The 25,022-nt window shown below is 42.6% G+C and overlaps 1 protein-coding gene across 7 annotated transcripts in view; it reads right to left on the bottom strand.

Moving 5' to 3' along the window:
• SMARCA2 (SWI/SNF related, matrix associated, actin dependent regulator of chromatin, subfamily a, member 2) overlaps positions 1–25,022 on the bottom strand; it is a 179,835-nt gene that overhangs the window by 140,924 nt on the left and 13,889 nt on the right. For 5 of the 7 annotated variants that reach the window (XM_038769627.1, XM_038769629.1, XM_038769625.1 and 2 more), the window contains 5 exons: positions 24,163–24,423; positions 18,550–18,679; positions 13,206–13,538; positions 9,908–10,009; positions 2,965–3,214 (listed from right to left, as the gene is read on the bottom strand). In XM_038769627.1, the coding sequence (XP_038625555.1) occupies positions 2,965–3,214; positions 9,908–10,009; positions 13,206–13,538; positions 18,550–18,679; positions 24,163–24,387 (1,040 nt within the window). In that variant the 5' untranslated portion in view covers positions 24,388–24,423. Of the gene's footprint in view, positions 1–2,964; positions 3,215–9,907; positions 10,010–13,205; positions 13,539–18,549; positions 18,680–23,357; positions 23,376–24,162; positions 24,424–25,022 lie in introns of those variants that run through there. The other 2 variants (XM_038769630.1, XM_038769631.1) reach the window with 2 other exon arrangements.

The raw sequence follows: 25,022 nt of genomic DNA, 5'->3' as shown, positions 1-25,022 counted from the left end.
ACCACTCAGTAAATAATAACCGAGGATGAGGAATATCCAACTTTTGAAAACTTCATGTGATTCTGCAAATGGTCTTACTTAGCACTTAGAAATTTCAAAATGAAATGACTTTCCTCAGAAAAGCTCCATGCACTTAACCGTAAATGACCTCACTTTCACCAACACCCCGCAAGCTACACAAGCGGCATTAGCTTGATCTGCGGTAGTAAATTTGCCACCAATTAATAAAACAAAGTCTTTATGTGAGCCCACTGCTGGGTAGGGACTGTCTCTATATGTTACCAACTTGTACTTCCCAAGCGCTTAGTACAGTGCTCTGCACACAGTAAGCGCTCAATAAATACGATTGATGATGATGATGAATTGGTCCAAGAGTATTAAGTCTGTTTCAAAGAAGCTAGGTCACTACCTGTTGACCGACCCCAAGAGTGCCTTAATCTAATGTCAGAAAATATAGCGAACTTGGCTCGGACTGTAGCTTTCATATGAACATGATCCATCTGGCACAAAAGGCGTCCTGTTCTGATGCCTGGTTAAATACAGGCTTGCCGGGTATAAACGCACCGCGAGGGCCAGGGGAGAAAGCTTGCTCAGAGCCCATCCCACCACATGCCCAGGTCAAGCCACAGAAGCATGTTTGCCCATAAAAATGAATCATAATACAAACTTACACACTACATATTAGTTTCAGTGAGATGCCATAAAACTGAAGGCCATCTCTATCCACCAGGACAGTTCCTTGATCTTTTAACGGCACTACTCAAAGGAGACAAATTACCAAGGACTGGGACTGCATTCCAAAGAGAAGAAAAAAGTATATATTTAAGTAGGGAATTAATCTCTTCTCACTTCAGTACATGATCTAATCTGAATTTTCACTTTTTACTTTAAGCAAAATACAGCCTTCTTAGGTCATGTCTTCACTAACATTTATCTCGGGACAATATTTCTGTTATTACTGATACCATTTGGAATGCGGGCACCAACTCTACAACAGGGACTAAATTATAAGAACACAAATCTTGCAAAAGTGTAGACACTACTACTTCTTAAGTGACTTTTTACAACAATAATGATGACTGGGCAAGAGGGAAGAATCTAGCAACATACAGTACCAGAGTCCATAGAGTTACTTTGTTCTGCCCTTATCCTTTGTAATAGGTAAGGTTTTTCTTTCCTTAACTGCCACTCCAATTTTCACACCCCCCTCCCACCCCTCAGCAAAATTTATACCATGAGAATCTAGGATCACTGAAAGTCTTATTAATAATTGTGGTTGTTGTTAAGCACTTACTATATGCCAAATACTATACTAAATGCAGGGGTAGGCACAACACAAGCAGATCAGACACAATCTCTGGGGTTTACGGTCTAAGGAGGAGGAAGAACATGTACTTAATCCTCCATTCCCAAATGAGGAAACTGCAGCACAGAGAAGCAGTGTGACTTAGTGGATAGAGCCCAAGTTTAGGAAACAGAAGGACCTGGTTTTTGATCCCTGCTCTGCCACTTGCCTGCTGTGTGACCGCGGGCAAGTCAGTTAACTCCTCTGTGCCTCAGTTACTTCATCTGTAAAATGGGGATTAAGACCGTGAGCCCTGTGTGTCATGGACTGGGTCCAACCTGAATAGCTTGTTTCTACTCCAGTGTTTAGTGTGCCTGGTAATAATAATAATGATGGCATTTATTAAGCGCTTACTATGCGCAAAGCACTGTTCTAAACGCTGGGGAGGTTACAAGGTGATCAGTTTGTCCCACAGGGGGCTCACAGTCTTAATCCCCATTTTACAGGTGCTTAACATATACCATACATGAGGAAAAAAAAAAAATCAAGTGGCTCACCCACGATTACAGCAGGCAAATGGCATAGCTAGTATTAGAACCCAGGTCTCCTAACTCCTGGCCCATACTCTTTCCACTAGGCCACGCTGCTTCTCTAGGGAGTAGAAGAGGGTGGAAAGGGGTGGGCGAAGTGGAAAGAGGTGGTCAGGATGGAAGTTGTGGAATGGGATTCAGGATGATAAAAGAAAGGGATTGCAAATGCTTAAGAGTCCAACATAGAAAAAAACTCCTTTGTTCCCCTCCTCTTTCTCCTTTTTCCAGGTCCAACACCCTCATATATTCAAGGCATGAAAAAACATCACTGTATTAGGAAAGTCACGTTTTTCCACACTCTTTTTTTTTTAAATGGTGTTTGTTAAGTGTTTACTATGTGCCAGGCACTGTACTAAGTGCTGGGGAAGATACAAGATAATCAGGTTGGACACAGTCCCTGGTCCCACACTGAGTTCACAGTCTTAACTCCCATTTTACAGATGAGGTCATTGAGGCCCAGAGAATAATAATAATAATAATAACAATGATGGCATTTATTAAGCGCTTACTATGTGCCAAGCACTGCTCTAAGCACTGGGGAGGTTACAAGGTGATCGGGTTGACCCATGGGGGGCTCACAGTCTTAATCCCCACTTTACAGATGAGGGAACTGAGGCCCAGAGAAGTGAAGTGACTTGCCCAAGGTCACACAGCAGACAAGTGGCAGAGCCGGGATTAGAACCCAGGTCCTTCCAACACCCAGGCCAGGCTCTATCCACTAGACCACACACTTTAGAAAGCCGACCCTTCCAAGTACTCTGCTAATTAATGGGAGACAGTTATCAGGATCAAAGGGATCAGAAACAAGCAAGAAAACAGTAGCGGAGCACTAGACAGGTGTGGCCCCAGTACCAGGAACTTCTCAGTGGTTTATAAGTGTCATCCAAGGACCCGGAATTTCCAAATCTGAGGCCACCTGCAACCACAGAGGCCTTTCTACCCAGCCAATATCGATCTGCAATGCTACATTAGCAACTACTTTGCAGAGTTACATTTGGGCTGCCACAAATGAAATAAAGATTGAGCACTCATAATTTCACCACACACGCTTCCCTACATGTCATCTCTATCACCCGCTACTAGCCTTACCTATATTCTCGCTCCTGGAGTATTTCGACAGGATCCAGTCCTTGCGGTTTCTGAATGGGACTGATACGGTTCTGCTTTTGCTGGAGTTGGACAATAGGTGAAGGCTGCCCAGGAGTCGGCTGGGATACAGAAGGTCCAGGCATAGCAACAGCAGGCTGCGCAGGTGGAGGAGCAGGTGACGGTCTTCCACTTGGAGGAGGAACTGCAAGCTTCTGGGGTGGATTGCTACCACTCATATCTGGGGCCTGGCCTGCAGAATGAAAAAAGAAAAAAACTCACCCACATGCAAAATACTGACCCGAAACAAACCCCAAATCCAACAGCCAAAGTAAGTACTAGTAGTTGCAATTCGTAAGCTCAACATACGTGATCTGGCACCAACCTGGAGAAAGAACATTCCCTAGTGAACGCAGCAAACAATGGTACTGGAGTAACAGAATGATTAAGACGGCCAGCTTTTAATGTGTTCACATAGTGGGTTTTAAAAAAGATTTACAGGTGAGTTTAGCGCTTAAAAGTAAGGGAGTTGCACAACAGTAAGATCTAATTTTATGGCTATCCTCATATTATACTTACTAGTTGCAAGCTCCCTTGGACACTCCTTAAATGACATCGCAATCTCAACTAAAGGGTCATGGCTTTTTCGGAACAGAAACTACCAGTGGTGCTAAACTCTACCGCTAGATTTGTGATATGAAATAATACTCAGAGTTAAACCAAAGTTAGCTTAGTTCACCAGTCAGAAACAAAAAATATTACTGTTAGATGCTCTCTTCCTTTGCCGAGTTTATCTCCGGCTTATCTCTTTGTTTGTTTGTTTGACAGTTTAATTTCTTCTTCACTGCCTCTCTGCCTCTCCTTGTTGTATTTGCTAATTACACATAGGATTATCTGCTTTCACTCATAACTGACAAGTGTATTTGTTGAGCCCAGTTAATAACCATGGGAGACTAAAACAAAACCCTCTCTCCCATTTGACTGGAGACCGAAAACATTACAAATTCTAGAAATGAGAGTGAAGCTCTGAAATATGTGGCTCTTAGCAAACACGCCCAAGAGAGAGCACAATAAAAATGCTTAGTAAATGAAAGAGAATTTTGATAATGCACTTTTCAAAGAAACCAGACACTAAGAACTGAAAAAGATTTACCCCTCACTCTACAAATAATACAATCTAAGCACGTCCGGGACGTCGCTACGGGTCTTGTCAACAGCATGAGACATGAAGCATAGGAAGCAAAGGGGAAGAGCACAGAACAGAGTCAGGAGATCCAAGTTTTAAGCCCACCTCTGCCATTGGACTGCTGTGGGATCTTGGGCAAATCACTTAAACCTCTCTGGGGAATGGAAAGAGCGGCAGACGGGGAGGTCAAGAGACCTACGTTCTAGTACCAGCTCAGCCACTTGCCTGTTTGGTAACCTGAGGCAAGTCACTTCACTTCACTTCTCTGTGAAGTACCAAGTGCTCAGTACAGTGCTTTGCACACAGTAAGCGCTCAATAAATACGATTGATTGATTGATTCTCTGTACCACCATTTTCTCAGCTGAACATGGGGATGAGATACCTGTTCCCCTTCCCTCTTCGACTGTGAGCACAGGGTGGGACAGAGCCTGTGGATTGGGTAGCAAACCACCCCAAAAGAGACGGTGGGGTCTTGTACCTACCCCAGCACTTAGCCCGGTAACTGGCACATAGTAAGCATTTCATAAAATTCCATCACTACATCAGTTTCCTCATCTGTACAATGAGGATAAGACACCTGCTCGCCCTACTTCTTCGACTGTGAGCCCCATGTGGGGTAGTGACTGTGACAGAGCTGATTTCGTATATCTACCCCAGCACTGAGCACTGTGCTTGGTACATAGTAAGCCATTAATACATTCCATAATCATTATCATCACCACAATGCAGATCGTTCAGGGTTCTTAACCAACAAATTTCAGGATCCCCAAACGTATTTTTTTTTTATTCTTATTTTTCAAGCAGGACCACAGCTGAACCATTTCCAAGACAGTCCACTGAGATTCTACAGCCTTCTTTGGCAACCTGTTGTAGTGTAGTGTAGAAAGAACATCACACACACACACACACACACACACACACACACACACACACACACACACACACACATGAAAGCCACATAAAGTATTATTAGCAAATGGTATAAAAGAAGGCTTTGTTTAAAATCTTATATTCAGAAAAGTGCCCGACCTCAAAAGTTCTGTTCAAAATGCTATTATTACACTGCACTATCCGTACCTATATCTCAAGTTCTTCAAAAAATTGGTTCTCAAATTTTTCATCAAATGATAGAAGCTCGGAATTTGAAGGGGCATTTCAGAAGTCATCAATTTCATCCCTCTGCCTCCAGGCATGGTTTCCCTAAATCAATCCAGATGATGGAATGAATGGTTAAATGTTTCCAGGAACAGATTCCACCATCTCTCCTGGTGATGTTACAGTTCTTTACAGCCCTACACCAGAGATCTTCCTTTTAGCCGCCCTAAATCCCCCTCCTCCTTTTCTTGGGGGAACGAGAAGATGGTTGCTTTCCTAACCCTAAATCCCTACTTATTATTCTTGAAAAGCAGAAAGCATTTATTATATTTTGGCACTTGGGTTAACTGCATCTATTATGAACTATTTATTAGTTATCAATAAAAATAAATAAAATACTACCCACAGTGTAGTAAAGTGTGATCATTTAGTACTATACATGACAATAAAAATTTGAGTTTCCAAAAAGCGTTTTAATGGCAACTGATTTAAAATGCAATACTCAACCTACTTTATCTTTCCCCGAAGTTCAAAGATATCAAATGCAAAAGCAAGAAAGAAGGTCTAAAGTAAAAATTCTCCTTGTTTTGTTACCTGCATGCAGCTGGCTCACTTTTATAGGTGTTATCTGTTTATAGTGACACAGGGAAAAAGATCTAGTAGGTGAAATCTGTGATAATTATTTGTGGTATATTCATTACCTTACTTGTAGGCTCAAATTTAATCTAAATCAAGGCAAACTCACAGTACATCTGGTTTGGAATCAATTCATTTTCACACTGGGCCCTTGAAATTCATATGGTATGGGCGGCTGGTTTTCTCAGCCAGCTGGCTACCATACAATATCATTACCCCACTGACTTGCCCTAATCCACTGATTCTCCTTGAAGGCCAAGAGCTAGAGATCTGAAGCATGGATTTTTGTGTTCTTAAAACCTCAGACTTCAATAACAAAAAATACCGTTTCCCTACTAGATACTGAATTGAACTTTCAAAACATCTTCGGAAATGGCCACTTGCATTCCTGCCTAAGACAAGAGGTAGTTTGTGGGGTACATAGCGGCAGGTACAATATGGCACCTATATGAGCTATTTTGTGTGTGTAATTTACGTACAGGGTCTACCTAAAAAGATGCAGTTTCAGCCCTCAAATTGCTAACAAGGAATGGGAGGACTTTACAAGATAATGAGAAGCTTGAAAACAAAGCAGGCCCATCACATATGTGACCTCGACATATAAAGAAACTTATGTGTATCTGATGTCAGCTTTTGCTTACTCACCGAACCTCCTGCTCTCTCTAACAAAAAACAAATGTATTTTCCTATAAAAGATCTATATTTCCCTCTCCTGTTGGATGGAAGCTCTTTTTGCCATGGCTAGGAAAAAAGGGGATCAAACAGCTTGCTTCAATTAGGCATGCCCAAAGTGTAACTACCTAATCATTACGTTTCATGCCTGTCCCTGAGGCAGCTTATATATTTCATTCTGATTGTGCAGAGGTACTTCACATGCAGGCTGCCTAAAAGGAGAAATAATTTCATCTATCTAAGTCATTCATGGCCTGATAAGTACAAGGAGGGCACTCCTTGATATCTCAAGAGCGAGGCAAATTAAAGGTTACATAATTCTATGTTTATCTCCCTGCTCCCTCTTCCACCATCATGCAGTATGCTGACTGCAATTGGTGCCTCACAAGATTTTTGTTGTTTTGTACTGCTATTAGGCCAGGAGGGACTCATGAGTCCTCAGGGAAATGCACAGATATAGAGGCTCTGTTTCTCAGTGGTTGCAGGTACAGCACTACAGTTTTGCCTGTTGCCTGCCAGTCATATTCTTTGTGGAATATCAACCACTGTTTGTGCTCAGTGGTCATATGAGACCCACAGCGTCATTATAATTAGCTGAGAGGAAAAAAAACTGAATGAGCAGGGTCTTGTCATCAAAGATTATCTTATTTTGGTTGTGGACACTTACAAATCACTATATAGCGAAATAAAGTATTGAAGAACTCTTTCAATAGAATGTCTTCGGATACACAGTCAGCCTCACCTTTGGTCAAATGGACATTCAGTCAATTGTATTTATTAAGAGCACTGTACTAAGCGCTTGGGAAAGTACAATATAACAGACATATTATAGTCCCTGCCCACAATGAGCTTGCAGTCTAGAGGGGGAGACAGACACTAATACACATAAATAAAATTAAAGATTTGTATATAAGTGTAGTGGGGTTGGGCGGGGGGGTGAATAAAGGGAGCAAGTCAAGGCGATGCAGAAGGGAACGGGAGAAGAGGAAAGGAGGGCTTAGGGAAGGCCTCTTGTAGGAGATATGCTTTCAATAAGGCTTTGAAGGTGGAGAGAGTAATTGTCAGATATGAAGTGGGAGGGCGTTCTACGCCAGACGTACGACGTAGGCGAGGGGTCGGCGGTGAGATAGATGAGCTCAAGGTACAGAGAGAAAGGTGGCAATACAGGAGGGAAGTGTGCGGGCTGGGTTATAGGAGAGTAGTGAGGTGAGGTAGAAAGGGACAAATTGATTGAGTGCTTTAAAGTCAGGACTTTGTTTGATGCGGAGGTGGGTGAGCGACCAACGGAGGTCCATGAAGAGTGGGGAAATGTGGCTGGAACGTTTTTGTTAAATACAAAATATCTGTGTTATGTGTTAAGCATTTACTAAGTGCTTAACTTAGCTCTTTGTAGCTCTTTGTAAACTCTCTGAGGGTAGGGATCATGTCTACCAACTTCGTTGTATTCTCCCAAGTGCTTAGTTCAGTGCTCTGCACACAGTCAATGTTCAAAGATTGATTGTAGAGACAAGCTAATAAAGTCTATCACAGTCCTTGTGCCACATGGGGCTCCAGAAGGGCAGCAGCGGGAAGCATAGACTGGAGTGAAGAGAGACAGGAGGCAGGGAGGTCTACAAGGAGGCTGATACAGTCATCAAGGCGGGATATGATAAGTGATTGGATCAATGTGGTAGCAGTTTGGATGGAGGGGAAAAGGTGGATTTTAGCAATGTCGTGAAGGTCGAGCTGACGGGATTTAGTGATGGATTGAATATGTGGCTTGAATGAGAGGGAGGAGTCGAGGATAACGCCAGAGTTACGGGGTTGTGAGACAGAAAGGGTGGTGGATTTTCAAAGACTTTGAAATTTGCAACATTTCAAAGACTAATTCCTAGACTCAGCCAACGCAAAAGAAATGAAAGAGGGACAGCGTGTCAAAATGACACTGGAAGAGTTGGGGTGAGCTTGGACTTCAAATTAATGTGGTCTTATGTGGAAAATACTGACTTTGAGGCTACCTGGTCCACATGAAAAAGAAGTAGAAGTTATGCCACAGCATTTTAAAATAAAAAGAGGAAAGTTTAAAGAAGAGCTTGGCTTGAAAATGTGGCTTGATAAAAGCATCCTTTCAAGCGATCTGTAGCAGGCATTATCACTCTGCTGCCTGGATTATCTTTCTACAGAATCGCTCTGGGCATGTCACCCCTCTGCTCAAAAATCTCCAGTGATTTAGTATCAACCTCCATATCAAACAAAAACCCCTCACTATTGGCTTCAAAGCTCTCCATTACCTTGCCCCTTCTTACCTCACCTCCCTTCTCTCCTCCTACTTCCCAGCCTGCACATTCCGCTCCTCTGGTGCTACCCTTCTCACTGTGCCTCGCTCTTGCCCGTCCCACATCCTACCTCTGGCCCGGAACATCTTCCCTCCTCAAAGCCACCAAACAATCACACTTCCCCCCTTCAAGGCCCTACTGAAGGCTCACCTCCTCCAAGAGGCCTTCCCAGACTAAGCCCCCCTTTTCCTCAGCTCCCCCTCCCCTCCGCGTCGCCTCAACTTGCTCCCTTTGCTTTACCTCCCTTCTCCCCGCCCCACAACACTTGTGCATATATGTACATATCTACAATTCTACTTATTTCTATTGATGCCTGTTTACTTGTTTTGCTGTCTGTCTGCCCCCCTTCTAGACTGTAAACCCAGTGTGGGCAGGGATTGTCTCACTTTATTGTTGAGTTGTACTTTCCCAGCACTTACTACAGTGCTCTGCACACAGTAAGTGCTCAATAAATACGACTGAATGAATGAAGTAATGAATGAATGGCCTAGTGGAAAGAGGACAGGCTGGGAGTCAGAAGGACTGGGTTCTAATCCTGACTCTGCCACTTATCTTCTGGGTGACCTTGGGCAAGTCAGTTCACCTCTCTGGGCCTCAGTTACCTCATCTGTAAAATGGGGATTAAGAGTATGCAGCGTGGCTCAGTGGAAAGAGCACAGGCTTGGGAGTCAGAGATCATGGGTTCGAATCCCGGCTCTGCCACTTGTCAGCTGTGTGACCTTGGGCAAGCCACTTAACTTCTCTGTGCCTCAGTTACCTCATCTGGAAAATGGGGATTAAGACTGTGAGCCCCACTTGGGACAACCTGATCACCTTGTATCCCCCCAGTGCTTAGAACAGTGCTTCGCACATAGTAAGCACTTAACAAATACCATCATTATTATTATGTGAGACATAGACTGTGTCCATCCTGATTACCTTGTTCTCCCCCAGTGCTTAGTACAGTCCCGAGCACATACTAGGTGCTTACTTAAATACCATCAAGAAAAAAAAAATATTGTGATCAGAAGTATTTAAGGTTCCAAATGCCTTCTACTTTACCTTCAGTCCATGGTTTAGGAGTCATTGTAGCTGTGTGTCCTGGCATTCCAGATGGAGGTCCCCCAGCTGGACCTGGACCTGCAATTGGATGCATCCCGATACCTGAATTCAAGAGACAAACAAATGCATGCAAATACCCAATCTTAAATATACTGAGTTTCTGTGCTTTCAGTAATCCCTCTGCCTTCTGACACACCTAGATCTTTAGGCAAATAACAGTTTAGGGCAAGAATTAGGCCGTTTAGTGTATTCCAGTGAGTGAAAATGAAATGCAGAGTTTTGAAATTGAGTGTAAAAAAAAAAAAACCTTGTAAAAGGGAAAAAAAGGCACTCAAAAATTGACCAACGGAGTAATCTGATTTTCCTAACACCCCTCACCCACCAAAATACTCTTTGAAGCCTTCAAAATTGCTTTAATCTCTAAAAAGAAAAGAGAAGTAAATGAAAGGAAAAATGATAGATTTTAGTTCAGTGGAACCCATGGCAGGCAAGGACACACTCCATTATAAAGAGTCGCTGACACTCCTCAGAGAAAAGAAAACTCTCAAATAGTTTAGTTTTCAGTTCTTATTCCTTGCCTAAAAGCATAATTCTCTGTTGCTGGATATGGCAAAGTCACAGATGGAGAGTTATGACTTTTAGTGAGAAATATGCTGCCCAGTTGAACTCCTGACAAAGATTCTGTTTTCTCATAAATAGTAATTGAAAAATGGAACAAAATATATGCCAAATAGATGACCAACTTTGGAAGACTTGAAAGAATTTTAAAGTTCTTCCTGAAAGTAGAAATTAAGGCCATCTACCCTAAAAAAGAGCAAGAGAGAACAAAAGAAGGTGCAAGCAAGAGAGAGATATAGAGAAGCTGCTGAGATAGTCAATTATATTAAGACTCAATACGTCCAAAACAGAATTAATCTTCCCTCTCAAATCTCCACCAAACTTTCTCATCACAGCTGACACCACCACAACCTTGGTAATATCCTTGACTCCTCCTTCTCTTTCAACCCCCATATTCAATCTGTCAGCAGATCCTGCCAGTTCTTCCTCAAATCATTTCCCAGATCTACCCCTTCCTCTCCATCCAAACGGCCATCACAGCGGTCCGGCCATTTGTCATATCCTGACTCAACTACTTCATCAGCCTCCTCACTTATCTCCGTCTCCAGTCTCTCCTCTCCAGGCCATATTTCACTCTGCTGCCCAAACTGTTTTTCTAAAATGTTATTCTACAGACATCTCCCCACTCCTCTAAAACCTCAAACAGTTGCCCAATCTTCTCTAAAAAGAAAAGCAGAAATCCCAACCAGTGGCTTTAAAGGCACTCAGTCAGCACTCTCCCTCCTACCTATCCACGCTTTTCCCCACTACACTCCAGTTTGCACTCTTCATTCCTTATTCTCCTCTCTCCCACAGCTTATCTCCTACTCCCACCCTCCCCCTTCATATCGGACAGACCACAGCTCTCCCCATCTTCAAAGCCCTTCTGGAGCCCCATGTAGCACAGGGACTGTGACAGACTTGATTAGCTTGTATCTAAACTCAATCAAGAGCATTTATTGAATGCTTACTGTGTGCAGAGCACTGAACTAAGCACTTGGGAGAATATAACAGAGTTGGTAGACAGGATGCCTACCCTCAAAGGGTTTACAAAGAGCTACAGAGTTAAGCACATAGTAAGTGCTTAACAAATAACACAATTATTACAATAAAGAATAACACTAGTAAAATATTAAGAAGAAAGCAGATCTCCTCCAGGAGGCTTTTCCTGATTAGATTCCAATCACCCCAGTTTCTCTCTCCCCAACTGACATGTCAGCATTTCCCCCAACATAAGCACTTACATACTCCCAAGCCCCTATAGCACTTATGTCCGTATTTTATACACTGTATTATTTCTTCCTATTTGTAATTTATTTTAGCATTTTACCAGCTAGATTTGTAAGATCCTTGAGGGTACGAATTCTATTATGCTCTCCCAAGTGTTAAGTACTGTGCTTTGCACACAGTTGCTGCTCAATTAATACTTAATTAATGCTGAGTGCTGTCTACTATTATTGAAATTCTCCAAGTTTCCCCAATTAATTTCCCAGCACCCTGAGCCATATCACCCCTTCAGCCAACTCTAGCACTTGGGAATTTCTTTACCTGCTCCTTAGCATTCGCGATATATATATCTATATCTATATATCTAGATATAGATATCAAAGCAGCATGGCCTAGTGGCAGAAGCACGGGCTTGGGAGTCAGAAGACGTGGGTTCTAATCCCGGCTCTGCCGCTTGTCTGCTGTGTGACCTTGGGCGAGTCATTTTGCTTCTCTATGCTTCAGTTACCTCACCTGTAAAATGGGGATTGAGGCTGTGAGCCCCGTGTGAACAAGGGACTGTGATCAATCTGATTACCTCGTATCTACCCCAGCACTTACAACAGTGCTTGGCACATGGTAGATGCTTAACAAATACCATAATTATTATTATCACTATCCCTCTAGCTGTAAATATTTTCAGATTTGTCTCCTCCTGCTGCAGTATAAATTCCTTGTGGGCAGGGAATGTGTCACTTTGTTACTGTGTACTTCCCAAGCACCTTGCACAACAACCACACTAAGTGGGCTCTGAATAAATCCAATTCTACTACCACTACTATTACTACTAATACTATCGCCCCAAATAAGTTCTAGGGCCATTAAGATGATATCGATGAATTCAAATCGACTAAAGACACTAATCATGAAGCAGCGATAGTTACAGTCAGTCCCCGTGAATGATGGGGGCCTGCTGAGGCAAATTGTCTGATACAGCAGCTAGAATTAGAAAGAAAGAGAAGTCACCCAGAAATGATCCAGAAAACTCTCTGAGGATAATAACAACCACACTGTCCTTTTGGCTTCCTTCCAATGGCCACTCAACCTCAACCACTCTCTTCTGCTGTGGGCCTTGGAAAAGCCTCCACCCACCCACTCCTCAAATGAATGATCCCACAGCACGCCACCAAAAGTAGGATCCTGAGGACCTGGCACTGCCTTCTGGGCATTTATCAGGCTGATTACAAGATGTGAAATTACAAGGCTGTTCAGGTGGCTTCTGCCACTGCCAGACTTCTAGGCAAGAAGAGAGGATGAAATCTCAAAACTAAAAGCAGAATGTACACGATTAGTGGAGACTGAACACTGCAAAATACCGAAACAATTCCCAAACTGCCAGGCAGTGGGGAGCAACAAGTCAAGGTTCCCCCGTGGGGGTCCTAGTCCTTTCGGAAGTCGATCTGCACATTGTTCATAAAGCTACACGTTAACCTACCAGATGGTCTGTTGTAGTTAACAAGAGGCGGTTGCTGCTGCTGAATGCCAGGCAATGTCCTCTTCCCCTGAACGGCAAGCTGCAGGGTTTCAGGAAGTGGCTGGCCCCTCGCCAACATTTTGTAAGCTAAAATTTGAGCTCTGAGCTGATGCAATTGTACCGAACTGAAAGGCGAAGGACCTCTGGTGGGCTGGCTCATCGCTTGTGGGTCTCCCGGTATCATGGGTCCCGGTTGACTTGGCGGCATCTGGGGGGGAGTTGGACCCCCTCCTGACATGGGACTGGACACATGCTCTGGCGCTCCCAAGGGGGACGGGTGTGGAGACATGTAACCTGAAACAAAAGATACAGGGTGATCACAGACCGACTCTGACCTATACTCAATGCTATTGCTGCATTTTTAATTAGCTAGAGTGAAAAATTTAGGTCATGTAGGATATTAACTCAAATGAACGTATTCATGAAAATGAAACAAAGTAATAAAAATATAAGCACACTAATCATTTGAGTATATTGGCAATAGGCAGGACACCTCATTGTGTCAGCAATGAGCAGCAATGAGCCTGGGCATTTAGGGACAGAGCCTGCAGGAACCATCGGCATCTAGAGAGTGCGGCTTTGAAGAGCGGTGGGGGGACTTTCGAATCCCAGAGCAGAGACTTCTGTATATTTCTGTTATGAACACACATCCCCTATCACATCCTTTTTTTTTTTTGATGTCTGACATAAGTAAATCACTAGCCTGATACCAAACTGGACAAATGCAATAATAAGGCTAAAGAAGGAAAGTTTCAGAGATCCACTGGACACGTTTATTATCGAATCAAATGAGATGTATTTTGGTTATGCCAGATATTTTTGTTAACAAGAATACTTAACAATGGTACAATAGTCCTACAGAAGAAAGAAGAAGGAAGGAAGGAAGGAAGGAAGGAAGGAAGGAAGAAAGGAAGAAAGGAAGAAAGGAAGAAAGAAAGAAAGAAAGAAAGAAAGAAAGAAAGAAAGAAAGAAAGAAAGAAAGAAAGAAAGAAAGAAAGAAAGAAAGAAAGAAAGAAAGAAAAGAAAGAAAGAAAGAAAGAAAGAAAAGAAAGAAAGAAAGAAAATAGGAACAAGGAGTCCTGAGTGAATTTTTTTTTTAAATAAACAAATGTGGTGAGCTTGGCCAAATAGGCACTAAAATGTATATGATTTGAGGATATTTGAAGACAAAAAATAAATTTTAAAAAATCACAGAATGACAGAGTAGTTTAATGGTATTATTTGAAATGGTGAAATAATGCCTACAGTAGTAAAGTTTAATTTGAATACCCAGAAAAAACAAAATCCCTAATGTGATCTGTAACAAATGAGGAATGCAAAATTCCCAAGCCTTCATAGCAAAAGGTTTCCCCAATCATTATTTGATCTTTATTGATGTGCATCCACACAGCCACCGGAATAATAGCACCGGAAAAGGAATAGCACTGTCACTAGCACTGGAAAAGGAAGGTTAACTTTGTCCATTCAAACTTCTGGAATAAATGGGGTCAGAAATATATTTATATCTGTATTCTAACTGGAAGAGGGAACCAAAACCAATATATTATGCAACGAGTGTTACAGGAGACCACCAAAGAAGGTGGTAGAAGACCTGCCACTTTAAACCAGTTAAAAATAAGACTGGACAAGCACAGCAAAGATCAATCCTGCCATGATGGGAAATGGGACTAGATGCCCTGAAGGTAATTTTCATCTCCAGAATTCATGCCTCACAAGGGGTGGGGGGGGGAAAAAAGAAGCATGAAATGAATTCTGGCTAACCACTCGTGAACAGCCAGGGCTAAAGGACATCGATATTCTCAACAAGATCTACAGGTAGCTTGGTAAATTGCAGGGAAACCGCTGAAGTGGAAAAAAACCAAACCCCAAAACATTTGGCTAACTTCTGCAGCATCTGCTTTTTCTCTAACTGCCATAACTAACATCCACTTGTTTCTCAATTAATATTTGGATTCCAAGTGGCATTTCAAAAAGATCCATGAAAAGCTCCCCCCTTCTCCCTCTTCTCCTCCCCGCTTCCACCAGTGGTGCCAATAAAGCTAACAGTGAGATTTCATTTATGAAAATGAATATTCAATTTCTCACACTTGCTCCAAGCTCTGCCCTTTCCCTAATGCAAAAACTGTATGGTAATTCTCTACTTGGCCTTATTAACAGTTTAAGAATCCATAATGAAATTCAGGGGGTCTAGCTAGGATCAGGGACTGATAGGTTCAATCGGACTTATTATTATTGTGCAGAGCACTGTATTAAGCATTTGGGAGAGTACAATGTAACAGTTGGTAGACACGTTCCCTGCCCACAGTGAACTTACAATCTACAGGGAGCTGTTTAGTAATACTTAAGAAGCAAAAACACGATATTCTTACTGGTGATACAGGCTAACTTCATTAAACAAACTGGTTTTACTCAAGTACTATATTTACCAAGAAATAGAAGAAAAATAGAACTACTAAGATTAGGCGGGCACACCAAGTACTACAAACACAATGAATTCAAGTATTAAGAGCAAACTGGTCACTTGAACCATTCATGAACAAAATTTTCTCTCTCATCAGTTTTGATGGGAAAAAGAAGAGGGAAAAGAGAAACCAATCGTGAAGATTTCCCCATCAAATTAATAGCAGATTTTTTTTGCAAAATCATCTTGTCACAGTGTGACATTAAAAATGTGACAGTGTCTCAGCTACTGAGAAATATTCCTTCTACATGACTAGCATTCAACTAAACTTAAAGAAAACAGAATCTAAATGATCAAACTGCAAAACTTATTTTGGTAATCATCTTCAGTTGAAAATAACACAGTGACTGAATGCTTTTCTGAAAGCAGATAGACATTTATCAGCAGAATGACAAAGTAGTTGCCGATTCTGCTTTTTAAAACCATTTTTGATTCGCTCATTTACAAGTGAGCCCAAAGAGTGGCAGTTTTCCTACTTCAGACTTCAAGGACCATTATTCCCTTAGTCTTGCCCTGCCTTCCAGAGAAACAATAAAAACTCTTATTTTAATAATCTCTGGAAAGTTAGAAGTAGTTCTATGAATGTATGAATGTTCCCATCAAAAAACCCTTAAATATTATGTACCTGTCACAGAAAAATTGTTCTCTTCAGTGCACTAAAAATAAACAGCGTTATCTTTGGAACCATATGGTACACAATTCAAGAAAAATAGTTATGCTTCTCTTCAAATACTCTAAATGGACCCATGAGTTGTTATGAGTAAAGGTTAGCAATCTTTAGACCGATGCCATAATTGTCTGTTGTTAAAGATACATAAATGTACCCATTGCTCCCTACTCTTATCTAAAAATGACATTAACTGATGTGCTCCCCCAAATGTTTTTTCTTTCAGTAAATGCACTAAACCCTCACCACTTTGGGGGACTCAAAGTAATGGTAATTTGAAGCAACTGCTATTCCCCAGCCAGCTGGATACTCTATTGTTCTTTAATAAAAATGGTTAATTGGAAGTCCTTTTCTTCTGTTCCTTGCAATTCAAATTATTGATGTTTTACTGTAGTTTAGTGAAAAATGGCAGCCTCTTTAGATGTGCATGCTTTCATGTACATGCTTCAAAGCCTTTTCAAAATCACATCTCCTTCAAGAAGCCTTCCCCAACTAAGCCCCTCATTTACCCTTTCAGCCTCTCCCTTCTGTGTCACCCTTGCACTTTGATTTGTACCCTTGATTCTGCCCAGCTTCAGCCCCACGGCACTCCTGTAAATATCCGTAGTTTATTGAAACGCCCGTCTCCCCATCTAGACTGTAAGCTCCTCGTAGTTAGGGAACATGTCTACCAAATCTGTTATATGGTACTCTCCCCCAAGAGTTTAGTGCAACGACTCTGCACACAGTACGCTCTCAATAAATATGATTGATTGATGCTTTCGGTAAGCCATCATCCCGTACGAAGGTAGACATATTTTTGGACTTAAAAGCACAGTTAAAATAAAGCTCAAATATCACTATTACTAATAATATACTGCACACAGAGCCTTTCATCTACAGTGCTCAAAAGGGCATGTAAATTCCTTTAGGGGTAAGGATCATGTCTACTAATTCTATTGGACTTTCCCAAGAACTTAGCATAGTGCCCTGCAAACAGTAGATGCGTACTGATATTCCCTGATTTCATCAGAATTAAGAGCCACGCCTGTTCGATTAATTACAACTGACCATGCCAAGGCTAAATCAGTGTTGGACATCTTAATCTCAATCTAGTTATAGGTTTTCCACATGGGGGACAAAGCTTTCATATTTGTCTGTCATGGTCTGACCAAAATTCTTTGTCATTTTCACTCTAATACCAAAAACATTATGGGACATTACCAGATTAAATATGCCTCCACCTCCATGTTTTCCTAGACTGTAAATTCCATGAGGGCAGGGATTGTGTCAACTAATTCTACTGAACTCTTCCAAGCACTTAGTATACAGTACCCAACAAAAGTAGGTGCTGAATGAATACTATTGCCTCACTGACTGAGGATCCCTTACATACTGCCAAAACACCACCTTCTTTTATTTCTCACTGGTAGGAGAAAAAGGAAATATATATATATAGATCTATATATATATTTATATACTTAGACTGAGAGCCCCACGTGGAACAGGGACTGTGTCCGACTTGATTATCTACCCCAAAGTTTACTACATGCCAAGCACTGTAATAAGCACTCGGGTAGACACAAGAAAATCAGGTCCCACATGGGGCTCACAGTGTAAGTAGGAGGGAGAACGGGTATTATATCCCCATTTTACAGTTGAGCAAACTGAGGCACAGAGAAGTCAAGTGACCTGCCCAAAGTCAAGGCCCAAGGTAGCTGGTGAAGCCAGCATTACACCCCAGGTCCTGACTCGGAAGCCAGTGCTCTTTCCACTAGCCTTACTAATGATCAGTAATAATAACTATGAATAATTATTTAGCACAACTACTGTTAATTATTATTATGCCTTTTTCCCCTAAGGTACTTGTTTTCCCTGTCCCTTGGTCTGTGCAGAGCCTGTATTGGGTCAGGCAATTCTTCTCCTCCAGCACCACCTGGACCTCAAGGGCAGAATGATGCCCAATGCAGCACATAAGCTAATGTATAGAAAAAAAACAATCCCATTAGAGATTCAAGGAAGGGAAAAAAAAAAACACAACTTTCCTTAGGCACATTTCTCGGTGATCCTATTTTGCCAAATTTTCAACGGAATAAGTTATGAATGGTGTGGTTCAATGTTTCACTAATAACTAAGCTAAATATTAGCGGGAATAAAAAGTCTGTTCGGGCAGCATGAAGAAAGTGAACGTCATAGACCTTGACTATGCTGATCCATTGGACTCTGAGGAGGGCCCATTCCAGGATGAGGTGGTCGCATACCAGTGCCCTTCATGGAGCTACAATGCATCTCTTCAACCATTCCTTTGTCATGCATGCCATCAATGGCCTGAAACAGATAAAAACAAAAGTTAGGTACTTCCAAAACACTCAAAATATCAAAGGGTTTTAGACATGCCCCCAAAGTGCTTTATAATCCCTATAGATAATATTATGATCCTGGGAGGCAACGTGGCCTAGTGGAGAGAGCACAGGCCTGGAGTCAGTCAGAGGACCTGGATTCTAAACCCAGGCCCCCCACCTAATTGCCAGGTGACCTTGGGCAAGTCACTTCACTTCTCTGTGCCTCTTGTTTCCTCATTTCTCTAAAACAAGGATTCAATTCCTGTTCTCCTTCCTACTTAGAATGTGGGCCCTGTGTGGGACACGGACTGTGGCTACCCTAGCCCTAAATACCATGCTTGGTACATAGTTAAATGCTTAAGAAATACCACAGTTATCATTATTATTATTAGGAGGCCAAGGCTGGAGACGTAGATTTGGGAGTAGTCATCTGCCTAGCTGAAGCTACAGGAGTGGATAAGATCCCACTTATTTGGTTTATAAGCTTTGTTTTGTTGTCTGTCACCCCCTTCTAGACTGTGAGCCCGCTGTCGGGTAGTGACCGTCTCTATATGTTGCAAACTTGTACTTCCCAAGCACTTAGTACAGTGCTCTGCACACAGTAAGCGCTCAGTAAATATGACTGAATGAATGAATGAATCCCCAAGGGAGTGGGTGTAAATGGAAAACAAGAAGGGGACTCAGAACTGCGAAGGTTGGAGGCAGTAGAGGAGCCAGGGAAGAGTTATCAGTATCAAAGGCTGCTGAGAGTTCAGGGAGAATTAGATTGGCAAGGAGGTTATTGGTGACTTTGAAGACAAGGGTTGCAGGGGAGTGAAGGCGGTGGAAGAGAGGTGTCAGCAGGGTATCTATTTTATGTGGGGTTTATAAATATCTTTGTGGATGGCTCGAGTGTTAAGTGAACTGGACACTTAATTAGATGATTAGACTTTATTTTATTTTACATTCATTCATTTTCATTCATATCGTATTTATTGAGCGCTTACTGTGTGCAGAGCACTGTACTAAGCGCTTGGGAAGTACAAGTTGGCAACATACAGAGACGTTCCCTACCCGACAGCAGGCTCACAGTCTAGAAGGGGGAGACAGACAACAAAACAAAACATATTAACAAAATAAAACAAATAGAATATGTACAAATAGAGTAATAAATACGTACAAACATATATACATATATACAGGCGCTGTGGGGAAGGGAAGGAGGTAAGACGGTGGGGATGGAGAGGGGGGCGAGGGGGAGAGGAAGGAGGGGGCTCAGTCTGGGAAGGCCTCCTGGAGCTCTCAGTAGGGCTTTGAAGGGAGGAAGAGAGCTAGCTTGGCAGATGTGCGGAGGGAGGATGTACGGATGTGCGGAGGGAGGGCATTCCAGGCCAGGGGGATGATGTGGGCCAGGGGTCGATGGCGGGACAGGCGAGAACGAGGCACGGTGAGGAGATTAGCGGCAGAGAGCGGAGGGTGCGGGCTGGGCTGGAGAAGGAGAGAAGGGAGGTGAGGTAGGAGGGGGCGAGGTGATGGAGAACCTTGAAGCCGAGGGTGAGGAGTTTTTGCCTGATGCGTAGGTTGATTGGTAGCCACTGGGGATTTTTGAGGAGGGGAGTAACATGCCCAGAGCATTTCTGCACAAAGACAATCCGGGCAGCGGCGTGAAGTATGGATTGAAGTGGGGAGAAACAGGAGGATGGGAGATCAGAGAGGATCATTTTTATCCTTCATCACTGCATTTTTCATTCTCCTCTCATCACAATGACTGGCTTTCTTTTGTTCATATTTTCCTTAGGAGTTTATATATGTCCCAGTCTGAATAACAAGCCCCAAGTTTTCCAGTCATACTAAAACTGAAAACTGTTAGGCAAGCTCTGAACAGCTCTGGTCACTATTAGAGTTTCTCAGTTTCTTCACATACAGCAACTGTACAATAATTACAGCACTATCCGGCTGTCACTCATTCTCCTCACATGTCCAGAGCAGTGTAGCTGGATTTAGGTGAGCATAGCTTTGATGCTAGGAGGCTGATGGAGTTCCAGAATGCCATTACTTGTGAGCTTGTTTTGCCACTTGATATTGAGAATGGCCCACAAGACCTTGAGTTTGCTCTGGAATCTGATGCTGCCACAATCAGACAGTCTCCCAGAGGATAAACTGGCCTTCTTGTTTTTGTTTTCTTCTTCCTTATCACTCAGTGGTATTTACTGAGCACTTACTGTGGGCAGAGCACTGTACTTACACACTTAGAAGAGAACAACAGAATTGGTAGACACCATCCCTTCCCTTATCTATCGGTGCATCTTAGGTCAGTATACTGCCAAGGTGGCAGACTTCTGTCCCAGCTTTATGCTCTGTATCCCCAATATGCTGATAACACAACTGGTTGGGTTAACACACGTAAACACTAGTCTCTCTCACAGGTCTCTGGGCAAAAAAGTAATCTCTGCCAACGAGGTACTAGGAGAGGGTGATGATTCTAAAACTGCCAACACGCCTCCCCTTTCGGAAGGGGAGCAATCCCCTTTGGGCACTGTCTAAATGACCCCGAACGGCTTTTTTCCAGGTCTACCATGTGGAATTGTGACAAAAAGAAACTACCGGTTAGCTTTTATTGCTTGAAAATTAGACTTTTAACATTAGTTCAATTAGGACAGAACATTAGGTCTCTTTTTATTATTTAAACTTGCCGTTATAATAAGGTCTGCCCCATGTAAATGTGTACAATTCGCTGAAGTACTGTAACTGGAGTGGTAACAGAGCAGAAAGACTAAGGAGGTTTGAGATAGAAATGGGGAAAGGAGGAGGGCAGAAGTGAGTAAACTAGGCCATTTAGCAAGTTTCACATCCAAGCAAAGTGGAAAAGCTCTAATGAAAATTCAAAGCACTGAAAGAAATGGTATTTCCTTCAGAAGTTCAAGAGAAATCAAGTGGTAGTGAGCAAGGAAAGAGGCCATTGTGCTTGATTCCTGCTGACAAGAACCAAACCGTGGTAGGGAGGAGTTGGAAAGGAGAGAACGGAGCAGTTCCTCTGTGTGAACTGGAGGAAGGAGCATAAAAAAGGGATCCTCCTGACACTGCCTCCAGGTGATGTCCCTTTCTCAGGATTTATACAGTAGCAGAGAGGGTGGAACTTGGAAAAGTTGTGGCAGGTAAATAGAAAGAGTAGTACAGTGGTCAGCACACGGTAAGCACTCAACCAATATCATTGATAGATTGATCCAAAAGAAGTTAGAAATGGCAGAAACTGGCGTTTGGATAAACATAGATGGCAGAGCATTGCACAGGAAGGAAATCTGGGACTTGGTACTGGTTGTGGTGTTCCCAAATCAGATATGTCTGGAAACTCTTCCGCAGAAGCAGTGTGGCCCAGTGGAAAGAGCACAGGCCTGGGAGCCAAAAGGTCATGGGTTCTAATCCCGGCTCCACTGCTTGTCTGCTGTGCAGCCTTGGGCAAGTTACTTCACTTCTGTGTACCTTGGTAACCTCATCTGTAAAGTGGGGATTAAGACTGTGAGCCCCATGCAGGCCAGGGACTGCGTCCAACCTGATTTGCTTGTATCCACCCCAGCGCTTAGTAGAGTACCTGGCACATAGTAAGCGCTGAACAAATGCCACAATTATTTTTGTCTGCTGTGTGACCTTGGGCAAGTCACTTAACTTCTCTCTGCTTCAGTTACCTCATCTGTAAACTGGGGGTTATGTGGGCCAGGGACTGTGCCCAACTTTATTAGATTATATCTACCCCAGTGCTTGGTACAGTGTCCGGCACAGAGGAAGTGCTTAACAAATACCACTAAAAAAGAGAGAGGCACATGAGGTTGAGATTGCATCCCAGGGTTCAACTCCACACGCCCGAAATAAGTGAGTTACCAAACATTTCTGGTCAGGCACCAAGTTCTTCCAGTTCAGTGAACTGGGGACCTAGACCCCAGCCCCGCTGGGATAAGTCTGTGCCAACCCAACCTTGTCCCAGGAGCTAATGGAAGGAGGTGAAAGAAAAGGAGAGGGATATCTGGTAATAAAGTAACAGGACAGTGAACAAACTGAGCCCGACAAGAAAGACAGCTCCACTGAGCAACCGGAGGCGTGGAACTCAGCCACTAGTGGCTTACACGGCTGATGTACACAGGGAATTCCTCTACAACATGAGGATTGTCTTCTTAAAGACCCTCTTGTTCTAGGAATAATTAAAAATCACAATTATAGTAACGATGAATTCACTGGGAATCAACGGGTTGAGCGGGGAGGGCTCAAAGACACCATCACGACAGGCTATACTGCTTGTCCGCCACTACCAGAATATTACCGCCTTCTTTTTCATATGGGGCATTTACTTGGCCAAAGCATTTTCCTGCCACTCACTGTTGTTTTACTGTATTAAATACAGTGAAGTTACAAAAACAAACTAAAAATGTACTGTAGAGAATGGCTGAGGCAGAGGCAGGGAAGTTTAGTGGCATCCAGCCAGGATCAAAACCATGAGCACAAACCATTTCTTTCTACACCTCATCTACTTGTGGGTCACGCTAGACCAGAACAGATTCATACTGTACAAAAAATATCCCCTAGTTCTTACATTGCACTATATCCAAATCGAGTAATCAAAGACCAAGTTAAAGTAGAACTGAGTGTATGGTATATGGTCAATCTATAAGAAATTAATTATTTGAGAGTCTCACCTAATTGGCTAAGCATTCAAACACTCATCAGTTAGTCAGCTTTTCCCTTTAAATGCTGAAATTCTCAAGTACCATAGTTGTCAGTGAGAATTCTGTCAGCTTTTCCTTGGAGTCTGCCGGGAAGCCACAATTCTAAATTTGTGCCATCACAATCATTCCCACGGCAACAATCTGATGTCATACGCAGATCAGCCGAAGAGGCTGCAGGATTTGCAGGAGACAGAGCCTTAATTCAAAGCCCCAAAAAAGATACCCTACAAATAGTTTTGGAACGTATTTTAAGAAATTCCAGAAAAATTCAGGCTAAAGTCTTTTCTTTCCATTTCACTCCAACAAAGCCACTGCCCTTTAAGAAGCAAAATTCTATTGTTAAAAAAAAAGAGTTATAGTAGGCAAAAGATTTTTTGGAGTTTTCCATGGAGTGGCCGGATTTTTTAACACGCCTTGTAAAAGTGATGATCTGGAGTTTGTTGGAACTTACAACCTGATGCTCCAAACTAACTCTCCATCAATGACTCCCATGCCAAAACTTTCATTGTTTAAAGCTGAAGAACACCGTCTACCTGCCAGAACTCTAGATTCAACCCAGGTTCCAAAAGTTCCAGATTGGGCTATTATGATCCCTAGCCCATAACTAATGTTCAAGATTACCACGAATTTAGGTGGTCTTTAAAATGGCGTACAAGACACAAAATACAACTCGATGCTCTTATGTGTTGGCAGTAGGAAAATCTTGTTTTTTGTCAGCACAACGAAGCAGATATGACTCAGAAGTCACAGACCGAGGGGAAGTACAAATTGTTACCTTATGCATTTGGTGTATGCCTTCCTGTGGAAAATCAGCAGACCCCATCGTTGGCAATGGATGTGGGGCACTTGGTGGCCCAGGACTTGGTCCCATCATGCTGTGAACCGACCCCGGTGACGGTCCCGGTCCTGGACTAGGTCCCAGAATCGGTCCAGGGGAGGGGCCTGGCCCTGGTGAAGGCCCAGGGTGAGGCATGGCACCTGGATCCGTTGGGGTGGACATCTATCTCCCGTCTCTCTTCCAGACACCAGGGAAATGCTAATTTGAACAGAGAAAGAACATTTCTTAAAATAAATTTAGGATCAGTGGTATCCAGCTAGTGGGCCCGTTTATTGGTTAAAGCCATTTGGTTTTTTTTCCCTAACAAGCGCCACGTAGGTCTATCCTGGACCAGGTGATGCCTCTTGCAAGGCAAATGAGGGAAAAAAAATCAAAAATTGTAAATGATTTGATGATATCTGCAAGCCGCCTTCCAAAGACACCAATTAATAAAAGTCCAAAAATACTCTCTAGAGAAAATCAACATCTATTAGTAGAAAACACAGGGAAGCTCAAAGCTGCCATTACCAGAGACTTGTTTATTTTGTGGCATTCACTGGCTGCCCCCTCACTTATTAGCCTTAGGTCACATTTACAAAAATCATTTTAAAATTGAAAAACAAAGGGCTCTGGCATTTATAACTCATTATGTATAATAATTTAAAAACAAAATCCATCCTCATAAATATTCAGGCACTAAAAAGCTCTCTAAGCGTTCTGGAATCCTATCCATTTCCTCAGCCAAGGTTCTAGATGTTGAAGAGAGAGGTCAGTCCTAGGGTAATCTACTCCTTCCTCCTCTTCCAAAACCTGAGCAA

The sequence above is a fragment of the Tachyglossus aculeatus genome, chromosome X4 (assembly GCF_015852505.1).
Source record: "Tachyglossus aculeatus isolate mTacAcu1 chromosome X4, mTacAcu1.pri, whole genome shotgun sequence".
Lineage (NCBI taxonomy): Eukaryota > Metazoa > Chordata > Mammalia > Monotremata > Tachyglossidae > Tachyglossus > Tachyglossus aculeatus.
The sequence above is the reverse complement of the archived record's forward strand: the minus strand, read 5'-3'. Positions and strand labels throughout refer to the sequence as shown.